The sequence below is a fragment of the Manihot esculenta genome, chromosome 15, assembly GCF_001659605.2.
Source record: "Manihot esculenta cultivar AM560-2 chromosome 15, M.esculenta_v8, whole genome shotgun sequence".
In the NCBI taxonomy this organism is placed as follows: domain Eukaryota; kingdom Viridiplantae; phylum Streptophyta; class Magnoliopsida; order Malpighiales; family Euphorbiaceae; genus Manihot; species Manihot esculenta.
In genome coordinates, this window is record NC_035175.2 from 19222433 (window position 1) to 19243569 (window position 21137).

The 21137-nt window shown below is 39.4% G+C and overlaps 1 protein-coding gene across 1 annotated transcript; it reads left to right on the top strand.

The window, feature by feature from the left end:
* Positions 1 to 17291: 17291 nt before the first annotated feature.
* LOC110602052 lies at positions 17292 to 19530 on the top strand. Its single transcript, XM_021739478.1, has 3 exons — positions 17292 to 18437; positions 18495 to 18743; positions 18988 to 19530. The coding sequence occupies exons 1-3, from the start codon at positions 17292 to 17294 to the stop codon at positions 19528 to 19530; spliced, it is 1938 nt and encodes a 645-aa protein (XP_021595170.1).
* The last annotated feature ends 1607 nt before the right edge of the window (positions 19531 to 21137 follow it).

The following is a 21137-nucleotide window of genomic DNA, read 5'->3' on the forward strand; positions in this document are numbered from 1 at the left end:
ACCTCCTGAAAGTGACTCTTTCCCGACTCGCTAATCACACTGTCTACTTTATTTCTGGATATGTTTATTTCTTTATTTGAGTTTTCTATGATTCGGTTATTAGCAGCTTAGAGTTATGCTAGCACCTCCCTAAGTAGCTCGGGGTAAGCTAGCACCTTCCCTAATGCCACTTGCTCTAGTAGTGAAATAGTCTAACCCATACCTAGTGATGGTACTACTCTAGCTATGGGTTTGAGGATGTTACATCTGTGACAACATAATGCACTTGCCATGGAGAGTGTCCTCTGTGTGTATATGTCCAAGGAGAGTAACAAGACTTTGAGATGAGAGTTCGAGGCATAGGAGACAGACAAAAGTCTCCTACAAGAGGAGTGCTTGAGGCTGAAGGCTCGGGTTGATGAAGTAGAGGGCACAATGAAAGAGATGCTGGAGTCTATGAACAAGTTCTAGGCGGACTTGGACAAAGCTAGCAATTCAAATTTTGCACTCGAGAATTGGGCAAAAACGGCATAAGATCAAGTAACCATGCTTTAGTGCCAAGTCTAGCAGCTACAGTCTCAGGCTGAGGAGGCCCGAGCTGCCACATCTAGAGTGGCTGAATTGGAAGCTGAGCTTGAGGAAACGGTAGCCGAGGGCGGAGAGATGTTTGTATAAGGCAAGACTCTCTGTCAAGAAAGAACTCGTCAAGTATTTTCCTGCAGAGGACATCTCCTAGAATGACAACATCTTTTCAGATGAGGAAGATGAGGACGAGAATAGGCAGGATGAGGAGAGGACAATCTCCCTTACCTGACTTCGACTGTACTTGCAATAGATGAATATGTAATAGAAATTCAGGAGGAGAAAACTAATAACAATCCTCTTGCCTTGAAATTTATCTTTAATGAAAAAACTTTTCTTTTATAATTTGTCATTGTTTTTACTAAGTGGTTATATGATTGGTACTCGACCATAACCCTCGTCCAACTATAGCCAAATAAGACTTAAACAATTTCTAAAAAATTGCTAAGTGGGATTAACATATAATCAAATATCTGATAGCCTCTGCCTTTTGCCATGAAATAACTGAAATTGACTCGTTAACAGGACTTAACACCCAGTCGTCGGTCTAGCGAATACCCGCCCCGTGGTTATGAAATAAATAACTTGGAAAAACAATCAACTGAACTGGACACTCAGTCATACCAATGATTTAAAGATTTTATTAATCAGGATTAATACCTAGTCTTGAGCCTGGCAGATATCTTTCTTGTAGTCTAGTCACAAAATGTCTTAGAAAATTTTTATTAACTAGGACTAACACTCGGTCATGAGCCTAACGCATACCACCCAGTTGTAGCCTGGTGGATACCTACCTTGTGGTCTAGCTATAAAATGTCTTAGAAACTTCTATTAATTGGGACTGACACCTAATTGTGAGCTTGGTGGATGCCCGCTTTACGGCCTTTTTGAAAAAACACATTGATCAATGATCTCTAACTTTTAGAGAAGGCAACCCATCATTCCTCATAACTAAATAATACAACATATGGAAAAATATCTCATTAATTGTTACTGATAAAATTTTCTTATATTATATATATTTTTAAGGATGGGGAATGACTCGGCTATCTAATCTGGTCAACCCATAAGACCCTGGGCGAATAACCTTCGAGACCCTAAATGGTCCTTTCCAGTTTTCGCCTAACTTACCAGACACAGCACTACTGCTTATTATATCAGCTCTTTTAAGGACTAAATCTCTTATGTTAAAGGTACGTGACTTGACTTTACTGTTAAACATTTTGGGCATCTTGTTCCTGTAAACCGCCATTCTGATTGTAGCCTATTCTCGTAAAAATTCAGCTTGATCCAGGTTGAACTACATTTCTTTAGGTTTTCCTAAAAGTTTAGAGTGTTGTGTCCTAAAACTGCTTACTTGAACTTCCACGGGAATTACTGCCTCGGCCCCATACACAAGAGAGAAAGGGGTTTCTCCTGTGGCTATTCTCGGGCTTGTTCTGTATCCCCAGAGTATATGGAGCAATTCCTCAGGCTAGTTGCCTTTGGCTTTATTGAGTCTTTTTTTAATTATTGTAGGATCGTTCTATTTGTAACCTCGATCATATCATTGGTTTGAGGATGATATATCGAGCTGAATCTTAAGTCAATTTTCTATTTTCTATACAAATCTTTAAACTTAGAACTTGCAAACTGAGTTCCATTGTCAGTGATTACTACCTTTAGAATTCTAAACTGAGTGAATATGTTCTTGTTGACAAAAGAGATTGCATGTTGGGTGGTAATGTAACTAGACTGCCTCAGCCTCAGCCCATTTGCTGAAATAATCCACTACCATAATTATGAACTTGCTTGACCTGGTTTCTTTTGGAAATGGGCTAAGGATATCTAGCTCCCACTGAAAGAAAGGCCAAGGGGCTTCTAATCACTGCTTGCATCTCTCCAGGAGTCCTTGAAATGCTTTCACGCACTTGACATTGACGACACCTCTAGACAATTACTTTTGCATCTTGCATTATCGTTGGCTAGTAATATCTTTGCCTGAACGCTTTCCAAGCGATCGTTCGAACCCCTTCATAACATCCATAATCACCTTCATGGATATCTTTAAGAATTTCTCAACCATCATCCTCCATTATGCATTATAGCCATGGTTCAGTTAAGGATCTCCTGTACAACCAACCATTAATTAGTGTATATTTAGAGAATTTTCCTATTACCTATTTAGTCGATAATTGATAGAGCATATTTTATACCATTTTATCATGATGTTATTGATCTTCATTTACACTTTTTTTGCCTAATTTTGTGATTTTAATCATATTCTACAGAAAATGGTGTAAAGAGTCAATTAGGAGAAAATGCCCCTAAAACTGCCTTAAATGGAGCAAAGGAGAGCAAGCTTGCCAAGTTGCATTCAAGTGAAGCTAAATAAGGAAAGTGGCAAATAAGGAAAGTACATTCAGCCAAAGCAATTTGAAATTCAAATTTCAAATCCTTAAGGAGCCTTTTCCTTATTCAAGAAGCCAAATCTCAAGTTGCCATAAAAGGAGAGCCAAATAAGGAAAGTATTTTGAAGATTCAAATCTCCAAGATTCACATTCAAATTTTGAATTTCAAAATCCAGCTTATTAAAGAAGCTAAATCCAAAGATCACATGCTTGCCACCTCATTCCTTGCACATTCAAATTTCAAATTGCAAAGAAAGGCTCCACCTCATTGATTGCAAAGATATGGGCGGCAAGAATAATATGAAGGGAAACTTGGGCAGCATCTTGAAGACACTTGGACAGCAAGTAAAGGCTAGGGCAGCAAGCAACTTGAAGACACGCCACTCCTTCCACATGAAGACCAAGCCACACGCCTCCCACCTCATCACTTCACATGGGTGGCAAGACATGGGCAGCACATAGGTAGCACTTGGGCAGCCACTTGAAGACCTAGGGCAGCACCTCAATTCTATTTAAACATCTCTTCAATTGCCGCACATCCGCTCTCGACATTGAAGACCACATTCGGCCACACCAAGGGCGCAAGACCACTCTTCTTCGGTTCCTTCTCTCTTCTTTTCTTTCCTTTTATTTTTGATTTTTGTTTCAGCCATGAGAGGCTAGAACCTTTTATTTCCAATTGAAGATTGGTTGATACTTTAGTTATTTTATGGATTGAGAGATCTGAACACACATTGTTTAACTTTTGTTTATTCAATATTTATACAATTTCATGCTTGATTCTATTATTGTTTTGTTATTTTGATCAATATGGCCAATTGATTCTTGATTGCAAAGTGATATATTGTTAGTTTGAATAGTTTTAAGTCCGTAATTGCTTGGATTGTTCAAACACAAGAACACTTGGTGTAAAAACTAAGGAAATTACATGATCTAGCGATATCACCATGCGTTTGGGTAGCTAGAATTAGGTCTCTCTATTTCTTAATGCAATTGACAGTTGTTAAATGCCTAAGGCCCAAGGAGATTCCTTGGCAACTTGTTGATTAGTAATTAATTAGAGGACGTTCCCTAATTGGTTTATGCTTAAGGAGAGACATGGTGGTGAGAAGCGTCTTCCATCTCCATAACTAATTTATTGAATCAATCAAAAGAACCTAAGTATCGATGATCAATCCCAACAACTAAAGTGGATCCAATTCTTCAACTAGATCTTTTCTCATATTTGAATCCCTTTATTTTATTGTTTACTTTACTTTATTGCTTTCAGTAGTAGTTTAATTACATCAATCTCAAAACCCCCCCTTTACTTTACTTGCAGTTCAGTTTATTCCGCTTTCAGTTTATTTTTGTTTCAGTTAATTCTCTTAGTCTTGATAAGGAAATAGGTAAGTTCTCAATTCCCTGTGGATTTGATCCTTTCACCACTATCTACAGTTGTAAAATTGTTGATAACCAGAAAGGTTATTTTTGACCGACTTCGACAACCGATTGTCAATAATTCATCGTACTGTTCATCCTCCGTAAAAAACTTGTACACGGGTGTCATCCACGTTTCTCTTTTCTCGATGGAAAAAGACTCATCCTTGTTGGTTGCAGAAATATGTAGCTCTTTGAATTGGAATGGTTGGGTCAAGTGTTGTTCACTCGCCACTGCCATTTTGGCCAGATGATCAACTTCTTCATTGTCACCTCTAGCCACCTCTAGCATAGCTTTACCCCAATTTGACTCTGCAAGAGGATTCTAATTCTGGAACCCCTAGCTCCACAAGCACCATCCGCCAGACTTTCCATTCTTTGATAAGCGTTTCAGAAGTCTCTAGAGGCAGAGTCATCTCTGCAATAAAATTGTTTAGCGCCTAGTGAATCATTGCAGTGAAAAATATATGGCAAACTCAAAGATTCAATTCAAAAGGCAATTCTCAAACATGAATACAACTCACTGCAATTGATTCAACATAAGTTTAAAGAGTTATCACATCAATGGGGTCATGGAAAGAAAACCCATCCAACATAGTCTATATGATGAGTAAAGCATCTCAAAAAACGGAAACAAAATAAATAATAAAAAAAAACTGTGGCTATCTGTGTGTGTTATTGAAAGCAAAAATAATAAAAAAATTCAACTAATGCAAGCAAACTAAAAATCAAAGCAAAAATAAACTCAAAAAGCAAAAATTCAGAAATATGCACCCCCACACCTAAATCATGCATTGTCCTCAATATATAAGAAATATTAAAATGCAAGAGAAACTGAGTACTCCCCTGGGTGTGGTGTGTATGGTGTGATCCACTTGATCAAGGCTCAAGTAATTGGAGAAGGGAAAAGAGTCCCAACTGCATTGAGCAAAAAGTGTAGCACTCCTTTTGATTTGGTCATAACCCATCCTATTTTTTTCATGTACTCATGAAGTAACATGATTAGCCTTTCCTCTTTCAGATGAGGTGTGCCTCTAGCCCTTATGTTTGCATTTTTTAGATGATTGGGCAGAACTTTGAACTCTAATTCATGTTTCTCTATGGCTAGCTGCAATTTAGTATTGAATTCAGGCAAAACAAATTCTACCTTATCTGGAGGTTTGGGCAAGCATTGATCCGCATGGTCCTTTGGTTTAGATGCTTGGAATACCATTTGTTCCTTGTGAGCATGGGTTGTTTGCATTGGATGAATGGCATAATGGGTTTCTGGTTGCTCCTTCTGCGCAAGACTGGTCTGCAATGGAAGGATGGAAGGAGTTTCATGCGATGGAAGCTGAAGAGGAGCAATGGAGGCTGTCTCAGTCTGTGCAAAGCTCATCTGCGAATTCCTCTGAAGAAGTGCGACAGAGCCTTCTTCAGTCTGTGCTTGGCTGTAGTCCACCTGTTGGATGCAATAGTCTGTTTCTTTCAGTCCTAGCTCTTTCTGGCTCTCTTCCTTGCAAAGATCAATGTTTAGTATATCATTTTGATTTACATAAAAAAACATCTTGGTTCAAACAATCAATGATATCTAAACTATCAACAGGTTCTGTTTGATCAGTTGGTTTGGACAAACAGTGTTCCGATTGTTCTTCTTTAGCTGTCGGTGTACTCGTCTACACTCATTTCCTCTGTCTGCCTTAACTGTTCAAACTCAATCATCTTCAATTCTCTTGAACTGTCATGAAAAGCCCATCCTGCAAATTCATTTGCAAACTCCTCCCATGATAGGCTGTCCAACCTCGGGCTCACATAGTTCTTAAACCACTCACGGGCCTTTTTGCATTTGAGTGTGAATCCAGCCATCTGAATGGCTCTGCTGTCATCAGCTCCTATCTCATCTGTAATTGTTTTGACCCTTTCAAGGTACACAAACGGGTCATCACCGGTTTCAAACTGGGGAGCACCCAGCTTCATGTAGTCGGTCATCTTGACCTTGCTCCCACCAGATGAGCTAGGCTTAGGTATATGGGTTGCTGGAACTGTGGGTTCTGCTGATGGTGGAGGAGGTGCAACATTTTCTGAGGTAGGGTTAGCTGGATTTGGATAGTAGGGTGGGGGTGGATACATTGGGTACTGTGGGTATGGTGGGTAGTAGGGAGGGTATAGCATGTGTGGGGGATAAGGGGTAGAGCTAGGGTAATCCGATGTACCTCCCATCGAATACCCGGGATTTTGTGAGAAGTGTGGGTAGTGGGGTGGCTGAACAAATCTCGAGGCCCATTCCCTCTTCTGACATGCTGACTCCCAGACTGCCATCTCTCCTCTGCTCTACATCCATATCATCCCCCAAGTCCTCTGACATTCCTCCCTGAACTGTTCCCCTCACTGATCTGCTTCTACCCAGATCCAGAGACCTTCTAGGGTCTCTTGCTGCTCTTTCTCTGCTAGCCCTACTAGACATTGCCCTAGGCAATGCAGGAGGACGGGCGGTCATGCCCTCATCCTCGGGTGGCACTCCAGTCAATCGTGCAGATCGACGAGTTCCTCTCATCCTGTTTTCTGAAAAACAGCACAAATCACACAAACATTAGCATCAAATGGTTCATGTGTCAACACATGAACCCGCATCACCTACATCCCATGATAATCATAACATTAATGTACATGCATATTATCATGGCATTTCACATCATTATACAAGACAGGACTCCACATCCTATCCTAGTGGACATGATCTTTCCTATTGTGCTTGACCTTCTATAACATCTATGAGCCCAACACTCTAGGTCCGACCATATGAACCTAGGGCTCTGATACCATTCTGTAACGACCCGAAAATCGGACCGCTACCGGCGCTAGGATCCTGATCGGCTTAAAGCCGCCGGGACCCGTAGCAAGCCTGACATACAACCTGTAAACCTGTGTAATCCCATACATGATCATGTAAACTTTTTCTTTCATAAATCAAGCTTAACCTGTGCATGCACACTAACATAACCATAAACCTCACACTGGAGCCCTCATCACATGCTCCAATGGGGTAACAACAACATACATTAAGCTTGATTACTCATCTCATCAATAATAATAGTGATCATGCATTAAAAGGGATACCATACACATAGGGTCAAGCGCAACCTCTAATCCTCAATATCATTATTACATATCATGACTACATAAAACATTACATTACAATTTCATCATGTCCACAACTTCTAACTATTACATAAAAACAGACTTTACTCCTGCCGACCTCCTGGTCTACCCTGTACCTGCAAACCTGGGGGTTAAGGGAGAGGGGTGAGCTACTAGAGCCCAGTGAGCAGAATAATAAAACATTTATATTAAAGGTTCATGCTTTCATGGAATGCATCACATCACAACTAATCATATCAAGGATGAACTTATCACCACTTAGCCCTCTACATTTTCCAATCATGCCAGGGGCGTAGTGCAGGCCACACCTGGTCTTTCTCTTATACATAACATATCATACATGACCAACTGTGCCGGGAGCGTAGTGCAGGCCACACCCGGTCTTTCTCTTACATAGTGCCAGGGACGTAGTGCAGGCCACACCCGGACTTCCATATCATATCATCATATCATAGCATATGAGGGCTAATGGATCATTCAACATTCATCCACATCAACAACATATTATGCAATCAACATATTCGTGAATTCTAATGCATACACCCTAATATATATCACATGGCATTCATGATGCGTGAGTCATGATGAACTTTCATTTAATTTCTCAATTTAAAATATTAAGTTTAGTTCCACTCACCTTTGGCTAGCTCTGACAAGACTCTGAAGCAGTTGACTCACTGCTGGGGTCCTCGGTTCCTCGGGTCCGAACCTACATAGGTGGACTCAAATGAGGGACCAAACATACTAGAACATGACTCTAAAACATCCCCCAAAAACCCCTTAAAACACCTCAAAACATCCATGGAAAGCATGCAAAGGAAGGCTAAACAGGGCACTTTCGGCGGCAGGTTCGGCGGCCGAAAGTCCCTCCAGAGCCGAAAGTCAGGCAGGTTCGGCGGCACCTTCGGCGGCCGAAACTCCCAGACAGAGACGAAACTCATGCATGTTCAGCGGCCGAAACTGCCCTCCAGAGATGAAAGTCCTCTTTCGGGGGCAGGCTTCGGCAGCCGAAGGCTGCTTCCTCAAGAGGGTTTGGCGGCCGAACCTGAGTTTCTCCAAAGTGGCAGAAACTCAGCTCCAACATGCACAAACGCCTCCCAAACCTTTCAAACATGCATAAACCTATTCTACAACACTCCCAATCATACACAATCAAGTATACAAGTTCATAGGGGTCTCAACTAGCCTAAACCCCAACTACAACACATTAAACATACCCACATTGCTCATAAACACACATTAAACCCATAAACTCAAAACAACCTAAACATGCATTTCTACTCCATAAACTTGCATAAAACTTGTTTAAAACATATAGTGAGCTCAAGATCGGCCCTTACCTCTTGAAGATCGAGAGAAAAATGACCCTAGCTCGGAGATGGGAGAGATTGAGCTTCTTGAACCTCAAAGCTCCAAAACTTGCTTTATACTTGAAAATCTTTAAAACAAAGTGAAAACTTGTGAAAATCGTGAAAGATTTGAAGGAAGAAACTCAAGATCGGTGAGGGACGGCGGAGAGCTCACCTTGGCCGAAAATGGGGAGAAAAACTCGCCCGTTTTCGGCTAAGGGACCCCTTTATAGGTGGCTGGCCAGGCCACATTCGGGAGCCAAACGTGCCTCCGCATGCATGCCATGTTCGGCGGCCGAACATAAGGTTCGGCGGCCGAACCTGGACTTCCCTCACTTATGCCTTCTGGGGCCTAAAGCACTCCCGAAGTGCATGCATGTTCGGCGGCCGAACTTGAGGTTCGGCGACCGAGCCTGGATCTTCCTCCAAGACTGTTTTCATGCAAAACTCAGTTTCCTTCTAGCTTAAAAACATGAAATACATTAAAACATTTTATAAAAACATGATTTTACCCTTCTAGAGGTCTCTGACACCCGAGATTCCACCGGACGGTAGGAATTTCGATACCGGAGTCTAGCCGGGTATTACACCTCCAAACTCATACTCAACACTCAAAAGCATGCATAAACACATCATCAAGCATATAGGGGCATAAAACTAGCCTATACCCCAACAAACATCACATTTAACATCACATTTCCCATTAAACTAACATAACCCTAACATTTTACATCTACTCTAAACATGCATTAAACACCCTTAAAACCCCTCAAAACTTATTTAAAACATAAAAGAAGGTGAGGATCTACGCTTACCTCTTGAAGATTGAGAGGAGAGGTGATCCAAACTTGGAGATTGGGAGAAATCGAGCTCCGGGAGTCTCCAAGCTTCAAAACTTTGATCTTAGCTTAAAATTTTCAAAACAAAGGTAAAAACTCATCACAACTTGAAGGAAATGAAGGAAAACACAAAATCAACCAAAGGAGGACGAAATCTCACCTATGCCCGAAAATAGAGAGAGAAAACTCACCCATTTTCGGACAAGGGGCCCTTTATAGGAGGCTAGCCAGACCACCTTCGGGGGTCAAAGGTGCTTCCGCAAGAGCCCAATGTTCGGTGGCCGAACCTGACTTTTCCCTCCTTGGTCTTTTCTTTCAAAACTCAGTTTCTTTTTTCATTAAAACCATAAAAACATACAAAAACATTTTAGAAAAACTTTATTTTATCCTTCTAGAAGGCTCCGACATCCGAAATTCCGGATTCCAAAGGAGATTCCGCCGGAAGGTAAGAATTCCGAGGTCGGGGTCTAGCCGGATATTATAAAAATGATCATAGAGATAAAAGTCTAGCTAATAACAATACAACTCTATTTTTTGGTTACATCATAAAACAAGTTATTTTTTCATAAAAATCTTGCTAAATAATTAAAAGAGTTTAATTTTTCAGATTGAAAATGTATTTTAATTAAATTTTAGAAAATAAAAACTTAATAATTAATCTCAAAAGAATATAAATTTAAATAACTTGCTTTATATTATTCATGTGAGGGAAAAAAGTTAAAGGTAAATGTTTTTTTTTTAATAAGCACCTAAACTACTTATTTTTTATTTTCTTGTATGATTACAAATAACGGCTTAAATAGTGGAAAATTATAAATTTTTATTCGAACTTTAACTCTAAATACTATTGAGGTGAGAAATTCTATACAAAAATTGACTTGTCTTAAAACATGATTAACGAAAGTAATATCTATCGATTCAATTTGATTATATATCTGTCGAACTTATTAGAGATTTTTGTGCTATAAAATTCATTCAAAATTGAGATGGCAAACAACTTTTGTCAAACTTATTAGAACCGTCAATTGTCCAAATAAAAAGATAAAGTTTTTAATCTATGACTATTGTTGTCAAGAAAAATGTTTCCAACTAATGAAAAATTATTATTTAAGGAGACGGTTGCATAGTATTGAATTTTATAAAATTCTCTATTAATTTCTTCTATTCAAAAGCACATATACTCTTTTGTAGCACAGAATTTAGCTAAAATGTATTATTCAAAAATCAGTTAACATCAATTATTTCGTTGCATACTAAACACATGAAAAAAGTATAGGTAAAAAATTACTCAGATTTTCAAAATAGAGAAAGTGAAATCTTGAGTTCAAATTTTATGATATTTTAGATATTTCCTGCATGATCAAAGGAAAGAAAATTGATTCTCATTGTATAACCCATTAATTATATTCAAATTTTATACTTCTTTTATATATAGAGAGAAAAAAAGGGTGTGTTTTGTTTGACCTAGAAGACAATCCTTCCAAGCAACCTCATCCTCAATCACAAAAAAACAAACCTTTTAACGTCACCGTTTTGACTCCTTCTGTCTACCAGTCTTCATTCTTCAATAAAACGTAATTGAAAATTAATATTTGTAATCCCAAAAGACTCATATTTTCCTTTTTTAACACATAGTTCTGTTTGTTTTTATTCATACATTTTTAAAATGATATAAAAGTAATAAGGTTTATTAGAATAAAAACTTTCCATAATTTTTATTATTTAAGAAAAGTGGAAATTTTTTAAAATATTTGAATAAAAACTATTTCTATTTATTTTTAGCTTAATCCACTATGATTGAAATTTAAATGAGAGACTCCAAAACTCCGAAAATGACTTAAAAAATCTAATGAGCTAGAAAATGAATATTATTAGAAAGCTTTTAGAATCTAGAAGGTTTTGTATAGCCAATATTTATTGAGAAAATGTAATTTCTTTAATATAGTTTATTTTTTATTTATTATAAAAAAATAAATTATATTTAAATCTGTTTATAATTATTAAAAATATATTTTTCAAATAAATATGTCTGATTAAATATCTGTTTATAATTATTAAAAACATCTTTTTTAAATTGCTTTTCTCAATAACACATAAAATAATACTTATTCAAAAAATTGTTTTTCTATTCTCAAATCCAATGCCAAATAATTTCTAAAATTTTTATCATACTTCTATTTCAAACTCTGCCATAGGCAGATTGGAATTGAATGGAAAAAAAAAAAAAGTTCAGTTAAATATATAATTAAATTAAACTAGAGAATAAATTGAAATCGATTAATTTGATTATACGTTGAAATTAAAATTTTTTTATTTTTTTTTGGAAAATAATTTATATTTAAAAAATATTTTTTATAAAAAAGTTTATGTAAAAATTATTTTTTTAATAAAATAATTTATTTTTTACTATCTAATTTTAATTTAAAAGTCTTAGACTTCATTTATTTCATAAAAAATATTTTTCAAAAAAATATTTTCTATATTTTTTGATATTTAAAACACTCCAAAATATAATTAATAAAAATTTTTTTTGTAATAAAAGATAAAATAAATTATTTTAAGAAAAATAATTTTTTTTAGAAGAGAAAACTATTTTTCTTACGCTGTTATTTTTATTAAAATTTCTATATACAAAATTTTTAATAAATTTATTTTTTAAAATTAAAATTAAATAATAAAAAATAAATAATTTAATTAAAAAATATTTTTATGAGAAATATTTTTTATAAAAGAGATTTTTTAAATATAAATTATTTTCTATAAATAAATAGAGATTTAATAAAAATTTTAATGTTTGAAAAAAATTTTCACTTTTTAAAAAAGGATGTCATTTTTTTTAAAAATAATTTATTTTTTAAAATTTTTAATAATTAAAATATTTTAGTATTTTAAATACTAAAAAATATATTTTTAAAAAATATTTTTCTAAACACATAAATATAAAAACTTTTTAAAATCCAAACTGTTGAATGTGATTAAAATTCAAATGAAATAAATTGAGTGAGAACCGAAACTAATAATTTAACTGAAACCATAATTAAAATCCAAAATTTAAAAATCTAAAAGAATCAATTTAAAAAATCAAAACTGCAATTTTAAATTATGGAAAAGACTTATTTGATTTCGAAGCAAAAATGGATATAAGAACAGATGAGTTTCTCTATAAAAAAAATTTAAATATGATTTGAATTGATAATAAATCGAATTTAAATAAAAAAATTTTCCAAATTAAAACCAGCCACCGGCCAGTTATATGTCTGTTCTAGAAAAGCATCATTATAGAATTTTTTTTTTTTTTTTTCAAAGAGTTGGTGAGGTGTAGGCAAACGCCTAATCTGACTAACATTTATTTATTTATTTATTATTTTTATTTTTGTTTAAAAATTTTATGAACAAGTTAACCCACAATTTAATATAATGAAATTTATCCAGTTCAAAAAAAATATAATGAAATTTAATAATTTTTTTAAATATAAAAATTGTTGCTATCTCATTTAATTTGATAATGACTATTAAAAACGTCCTCGTCTTCGTTTTAATTTAATTTTATAAAGTATCTTAATTTTCAAATATTATTATGAGATATGAAAGAATTTTTTTTTGAAGGATCGAGATTATTAATTTATAAATTAGATAATTAAAAAATAAAATTTTTTATTTAATTATTAGTCTTTAATTCTATTTTATAAAATTCATACTATTTTAGTTGCATCTAATAAAAATATAACTTAAAATAAATTAAATAAATGAGTAAACAATTAAGTCTTTATCATCAACTACCACAAGTAATGTTGAACGACAAATAGGCGTCTTTTATATTATTATTTTAGAAATTCTTATATTGAAAATCATAAGAGAGATGAATTTTTTATTAATTTTTATGAAGCTCCTAGAATTCAAAAATTAAAAAAAATATATTTTTTATTTTCTCATTTTTTCTAAGAGCCTACTTTATATATATCGATAACTATTGGGTCTCATACCCGTTTGGGCTGAGTCAGGGCCCACGAAAGCAGATCAGGCTCTGAGCTCGAAATGCCCGTAGGCAGGCCTGTCCAGCGGTTTCAGTTTGGGCTTCAACATGCATGACAGGCCGGGTCGTACACGAGCCCAAGCCCAGAAAAAAGGAAGCCGGCCTAGTGATGGGACAGGGGGAGAAATGAGCAGGTTCCGCCCCTTCGCAGCCCTATTCGCATGTGTACTGGGGGAAATTAAATAGCCGCCTGATATAGGTAAGGTGACTGACAATACTGTACATACGAGCCTGCCCGACAGAGACGGGTGCCACAGAGAGGTCGCAAGGCATCACTAGCAAGTTAGAAGAAAAGAATAAAAAGGAAAAATCCTTGAGCTTAAGGGAGTACTGTAAACCTTATTCTCTGGATCTCAAAACATCAATTGGCACCGTCTGTGGGAAACGAAGGAGATTTTTCCGTCACCGCAGTTCCACTCTCACTACACCCACTGAGATCCACAATGGCTAACCACAACAAAAACCACACTACCAACGCCCCAAATGACCTGAACTCTGCTCAGGAAGGGCAGCAGTTCTCTTTCTCTAGTCCTATAAATCAACCACCAATACCGTTCAATCCCTCGCCAAGCTCGGCAGGGAATGTACCTGTAGCTGCCATGACCAACCAAGACCTTCAAACTATTGCCCTTCAGCTACAAAACACTGCCCAATGGCTAGGGAAAATAATGCAGTAAAGGGGTCTCAATACCCCCTTGAACGTGTCACCCATAGTTGAAGGGATTCAAGCCAATGAATCCCAGCCAACTTTCAACCAACCAATCCCTCAACAAAGTAGTAGGGAGACAGGAGAAAGAGATAGGAGAGTCGATAGGGAAGAAGAACCAATGGCCATAGTTCACGGAAGAAGGGTGAAAGAGCTTATAGAGAACGACGAAGCGGAGAGCTATTTTATGGGAACAGCCGGAGAAACAGGAAGTGAAGAATGGAGGGAAGGATACCACTCGGAGAAGAGGCCTAGGCATGAGGAGGAAGGCGTAGACTGGAAGTTGCAGAGGATGAAAGAACAGCTGCTGGTTGAGTTGGGGGCAAAAGACTATGGCCAAACCCTTTTGCCTGCATTATCACCATTTTCGAGATGGATTAAGCAGGAGACCATCCCTAAAAAATTCATGATGCTACCAATGGCAACGTATAATGGAGCAGAGAACCCAAGAGAGCACATCCTCAACTACAAAACTTTTATGGAGTTACAAACCCTATCGGATGTCTTGATGTGCAAGGTATTCCCTACGATGCTCACAGGCCCAGTAAGGGCTTGGTTCAACAGCCTGAAGGCAGGGAGTATCAGAAGTTTTGGTGACCTAGCTAACATCTTCATCAGCTGGTTCATAGCAGGAGTACTAGCTGATAGAAAAACCAGCTACTTGGAGACAGTCAGGCAAAGGAGGATCGAGTCCCTGAGAGAATACGTAGCCCGTTTCAACACGGAGGCCCTGCAGATCCCCGAGCTGGATGAAAGCCGGGCTGTGGAAGCTATGCAGAAGGGGACCACCTCCCCTGAGTTCTTTGGTTCCTTATGCAAAAAGCCATCGACCTCCTTGGCAGAACTGATGAAGAGGGCAGAAAAGTATATAAGGCAGGATGATGCCTTGAAAACCAGTAGATTCGCCAAGGAAACAACAGATAGGGGGAAAGCTCCTGAGGAAAGGAGGTCGGACAGACACGAAAAAGGCCAAATAGGGGGCCCGAGGTATACCGACAACCTTGGGATAGGAGAGAGCAAAGACCACCGCTACCTCGGGTCTCAGAAGCAATCACACCCCTTAATGCCTCCATAGCCGAGGTGCTCATGGCAGTTCAAGATAAGGAGTTCCTCCAGTGGCCCAAGCCCATGAGAGCGGAGGCAAGCCAGAGAGATCCTGATAAATATTGTCAATATCACCGCACCCATAGCCACGATACCAATGATTGCTACCAGTTGATTAACGAAATTGAAAGGCTGATCAAGATGGGTCATCTCCAAAACTTTTTGAAGAAACCCGAAGGAGAAAGACCCCAACGGCACCCTACAGTGGAGAAGCCCCGATGGTTGAGGATAGGACCCGTTAATGATGGCTCCAGTGGGACAATCAACATGATTCTTGGAGGAACGGGAGGACGGATGAGCAGGAGAGGAAGGAAAAGGAACCGAGGCGAGGATATAAGCAACAATGAAGTCATGCAGGTGGTAGAACACTCCCCAACAGTCATTTTCTTCTCCCCAGAAGATGCTCATGGCATCTAGATGCCTCATGATGATGCCCTCGTCATTGAAGCTGTTATTCATAACTTCCGTGTCCGGAAGATTCTGGTCGATGATGGAAGCAAAGTAAACCTACTTCCTTACAGGGTCTTCCAGCAGATGGGGATATCAGAAGAACAGGTGGTGCGAGATCAGGCCCCGGTAAAAGGGATCGGAGGGACTCCAATACCCGTAGAAGGGAAAGTGAAGGTAGCTCTGACCCTGGTAGAGGCACCCCTGTCTTGGACTCACTACTTCATGTTCCTAGTGGTGAAACTCCCTTTGAACTACAACGCCATACTACGAAGGCCTGTGCTGTATGACTTTGAAGTGGTGACCAGCATCAGGTACTTGACCATGAAGTTCCCAACAAAAACAGGGATAGGAGTAATTCGGGGACGTCAGGAAGAAGCGAGGGCAGTATACTTGGCCACTGTGGCAAAACCGAGCTCGGCTGACGAGAGATTGAACTCAGAGGTGATGGAAGTCAGAGATGAAAAGAAAGAAGCCAGGACAGAACCAGTGGGAGAGCTGGAAACCTTCCCCTTATCAAAAGCAGAAGTAGATAAGGTTTTTTTACCTCAACACCAACCTAACCGAAGAATAGAAAACAGAAGCAATGGCTCTGATCCGAGGTCACGCCTCGAGCTTCGCGTGAAAGTCATCTGACATGCCCGGGATAGACCCTAAGGTGATGAACCACAAGTTGAACGTCCTTCCCGAGGCTAAACCAGTGAAACAGAAGAAGAGAGTAGTAGGGAAAGAGAAGCAGCAAGCCACCAGGGAGGAGGTACAAAAGCTAGAGGAAGCAGGATTCATCAGGGAAGTAATGTACCCACAATGGTTAACAAATCATGTACTAGTGAAAAAAGCCAACGGCACGTATAGGATGTGTATAGACTTTACAGACCTGAATCAGGCATGCCCCAAAGATTGTTACCCCCTCCCCGATATTAATAAAATGGTCGATTCTACGGCCGGTTTCGAGTATATGTCATCTTTGGATGCAGTGTCTGGTTATCACCAAATACCAATGGACAGGTCAGATGAAGAAAAGACCTCGTTCATAATAGAGGATGGAACTTATTGTTACGGGCCATGCCCTTCAGACTAAAAAATGCAGGAGCAACGTATCAAAGGCTAATGAATAAAATCTTCGAGGGCCAGATAGGGAGAAACATGGAAGTGTATGTGGATGATATGGTAGTAAAGAGTCAGACCTTTCAGTAACATTTGGCAAACCTGAAAGAAGTATTCAGGGTACTGGAGCAGTACAGAATGAGACTAAACCCGGCTAAGAGTGGTTTCTTCATCAGAAGGGGAAAATTCTTAGGATACATGGTTAGTGGAAAGGGAATTGAGTCGAATCTGGAGAAGGTAGAAGCCATATTAAGAATGCCCAAACCGACTTGTGTGAGAGATGTACAGAGACTCACAGGAAGGGTAGTGGCACTTAACATATTCATGTCAAAATCAGCAGAGAGCTGCTTACCATTCTTCAGGAAGCTAAGGAAAGTCACAAACTTTGAATGGACTGAGGACTGCCAACAAGCTTTCAGAAACCTTAAGCAGTATCTTAGTTCACCGCACGTGCTTAGTAGTCTCATAGCAGGGGAAGAGCTCCTCATCTACTTAGCAGCGTCAGAACAAGCCATAAGCACCGTATTGGTAAGGGAAGAAGAAGGGGAGCAAAAACCAGTATTTTACGTCAGTAAGGTGCTCAGAGATGCCAAAGTCAAATACTTAAACATAGAAAAGTTGGCATACGCCCTTTTACTCACAGTGAGGAAGTTTAGGGTATACCTGGAAAGCCATCAAGGGGTGGTACTGACAGATCAGCCCTTGAAGAAGATCCTCCACAAACTAGAAACGTCGGGATGGATGCTAACCTGGTCTATTGAAATCAGTCCCTACTACCCAGAGTACCGACCTCGGACGGCCATCAAAGCCCAAGCCCTGGCTGACTTCATAGCAGAATGTTCCTTCAACGAAGAACGAACGAAGCTCAGTGAAAAACCAGCAAAGGCAATGGAGATAGAACATAATGAACAACTCTCACGGAAGTTCAGCTGGAGTCTGTTCGTGGATGGGGCATCCAGTATTGAAGGCAACGGTGCTGGAGTAATGCTGAAAGGACCGGGAGGGTTCAAAGTCTGTTATGCCTTATGGCTGGAGTTCAATGCTACTAACAATGTGGCAGATTATGAAGCCCTAATAAATGGAATGCTAATAGCAATGGAAGTAGGGGCAACCGACCTCGAAATAAACAGTGACTCCCAGCTAGTGATCAACCAAGTAATAGGGACATATCAAGCAAGGGACCTTACTATGCAGAAATACTTAGCGAAGGTAAAAGCCATTGAAGCAGAGCTCGGTGAGCAAGGAATCATTGTAAAGTATCAGAGAATACCTCGAGAAGAAAATGAGGAGGCAGACCTGCTCAGCCGATTATCTGAAGAAGAATTGGAACAGCTCCCACACGAGGTATATATACAACACATTAACATTCCCGCCTTTGACAAAACAAACACTATAATGCAGGTTGAGGAAGGACAAAGTTGGATGACCCCGTATCTGAAATATTTAGAGAAAGAAAAGCTCCCAGAAGATAAAGCCAAAGCAAAGAAAATAGCAGTTCGAGCTGCCAATTATCAAGCAATAAGAGGCACCCTGTACAAGAGGGGGAAATCTAGCCCGTGGATCCGATGTGTAGGACCAGAAGAGGCAGCCAGGATTATTGAAGAGATTCATCAGGGAATATGCGGGGCTCATGAAGGAGCAGGCATATTGGCAAATAAAATTTTCAGGCAAGGATACTACTAGCGAACAATTAAGAAAAAAAACAGAAGAATTTGTTAGAAGGTGTGACGTGCGCCAGAGGTATGCCAACGCGATCAATATACCGGCCACCCTTCAATCCAGCATATCTAGCCCCTAGCGGTTCTCACAATGGGGTATAGATATCTTGGGACCTTTTCCCAAAACCACGGGCCAGAAAAGGTTCGTAATAGTAACTGTGGAATATTTTTCTAAGTGGCCAGAAGCTGAGACAGTCCCCACCATCAGAGCAAGGAAAATGATAGACTGGAGCAACATTATCTGCAGATTCGGGGTACCAAGGGTGCTTATATCGGACAACAGCAAACAATTAAACTTCAAGACCTTTAAGGAGTTCACGAGAAACATGGGCATTTGGCACAAGTTCTCCTTGGTGGCCCATCCTCAAACCAACGGCCAGATAGAGGTTACAAACCGAGCTATTCTCCAGGGATTGAAAAAGCGGCTGGACGGAGCAAATAGGAATTGGACAGATGAACTCAATAGCATCTTGTCGGCATTACGAACCACTCCTCGGACGCCAACAAAGGAGACACCTTTTACATTAGCATTCGGCACTAAAGCCTTGGTCCCCGTCGAGTTACAAGTCCCCACTCACCGAGTCCAGTTTAATAGCAAAGACACCAATAATGATAAGTTGAGGAGTAACTTAGACACCCTAGAAGAAATCAGAGAAGAAGCCCAACTCCGCACTGCCGCTTACCAGCATACAACCAAAGAGTCAGAGAGAGGAGCTTGAAGGTAGGAGACCTGGCATTGAGAAGGCTGGAAGCCACTGGAAAGAGAGCCGCAATAGGAAAGTTAACACCAACCTGGGAAGGCCCCTTCAAAATAATCAAAGTAGTCAAGCCAGGCGTATATCGAATTGAAGATATGCAAGGAAATCAAGAGCCTCACGCATGAAACATTCAGCACTTGAAGAGGTACTTTCCCTAAAATATAGATAATGTAAATGCAAACGCTTGTATTCTGAAACAATGTGAATGAAATAGACCATGCAATTCAAATCAAACAATGTTGTTTTATGGCTTGCCTTATTTTTCCTTAAAAGAAAACAGAACAGGCATCAAAAAGAGAAAAAGAAGACCTTAGTGAGGTAAGTGACTGGGCTCAGAAAATGACCCCGACACCACAAAACCAGCTGGGATGACGAAGCGACAGTAAGGCCAAAGAGCCTAAATCTTGTTCAAGACCTCAGTGAGATAAGTGACCGGGCTAAGCAAATAACTCCGGCACCACAAAACCGGCTGGGATAATGAAGTGACAGTAAGGCCAAAAAGTCTGAATCTTGTTCAAGACCTCAGTGAGATAGCTGACCGGGCTTAGAAAATGACCCGGCACCACAAAACTGGCTGGGATGACGAAGCGACAGTAAGGGCAAAGAGCTTGAATCTTGTTCAAGATCTCAGTGAGGTAGGTGACCGGGCTCAGAAAATGACCCCGGCACCACAAAACCGGCTGGGATGACGAAGCGACAGTAAGGCCAAAGAGCCTGAATCTTGTTCAAGACCTCAATGAGATAGGTGACCGGGCTCAGAAAATGACTCCGACACCACAAAATCGGCTGGGATGACGAAGCGACAGTAAGGCCAAAGAGCCCAAATATCGACCAAGTCTAAGAGACTGGAAAAGGACAAAGCAGGCCTGGAAAGGTTGAGTCCCGAGCTGAGTTGCATGAGACTGAGTTCGGAAGAACCAAATGAAAGAAGGACCGAGCTAGAGAAGGGCAAATGACGAAATTAAGACTATGAGTTTCTCCTCACCCAAAAGACTAGGGTAAAGGGAAAGTATGAATATATGAGGCATCTGACCAATTTGACTCAACACAAATATAGAGACAAAGTCGGGGGTCTAACCTCGGCATCCAATCCGAGACATCTGAAAAAAAAAGGATGAAATTCGAGCTTGCCAGCTCCCAGAGACAAGCTTGAAGTCAGGATGAACCCAGTAAAATAAGGGCGAAAACGAACCACAAAAGGATGGGCCCCGCAAAAAGAAGCTCACAAACGAAGAACACTCAATAAAGGAAAATAGAGTTAGAGAGACGAACTCCCACCCGGAGCCATATCCAACACGTGAAAAACTAAATCAGCTAAGTAGAAAAGACACTAGAAGTCCGAGCTCACTTTCTCAACGGGGCATGCGGTCTAACCCACTCCGACAGTTAGAAGGTTATGCTTCGAAAGAATGAAGTGCCTAAAACCACTAAGACATCCCTGTGTACATCCGAGCTCGTGGCACTAACAAAGCTACAAGGTAAAAACTAAGGATGCTTTCAGGAACAAGAAAGCCCGATAAGAGAACAGCCTAGCCAACCAAGTCCAATACGGCCAAACTCCTAAAAAT

Coding starts and splice junctions, on each gene's coding strand:
- LOC110602052 (XM_021739478.1), top strand. CDS start 17,292: ATGGTTAGTGGAAAGGGAATTGAGTCGAATCTGGAGAAGGTAGAAGCC. Junction 18,438..18,494: donor TGGAACAGCTCCCACACGAG/GTATATATACAA, acceptor ACTATAATGCAG/GTTGAGGAAGGACAAAGTTG. Junction 18,744..18,987: donor ATGAAGGAGCAGGCATATTG/GCAAATAAAATT, acceptor TATTTTTCTAAG/TGGCCAGAAGCTGAGACAGT.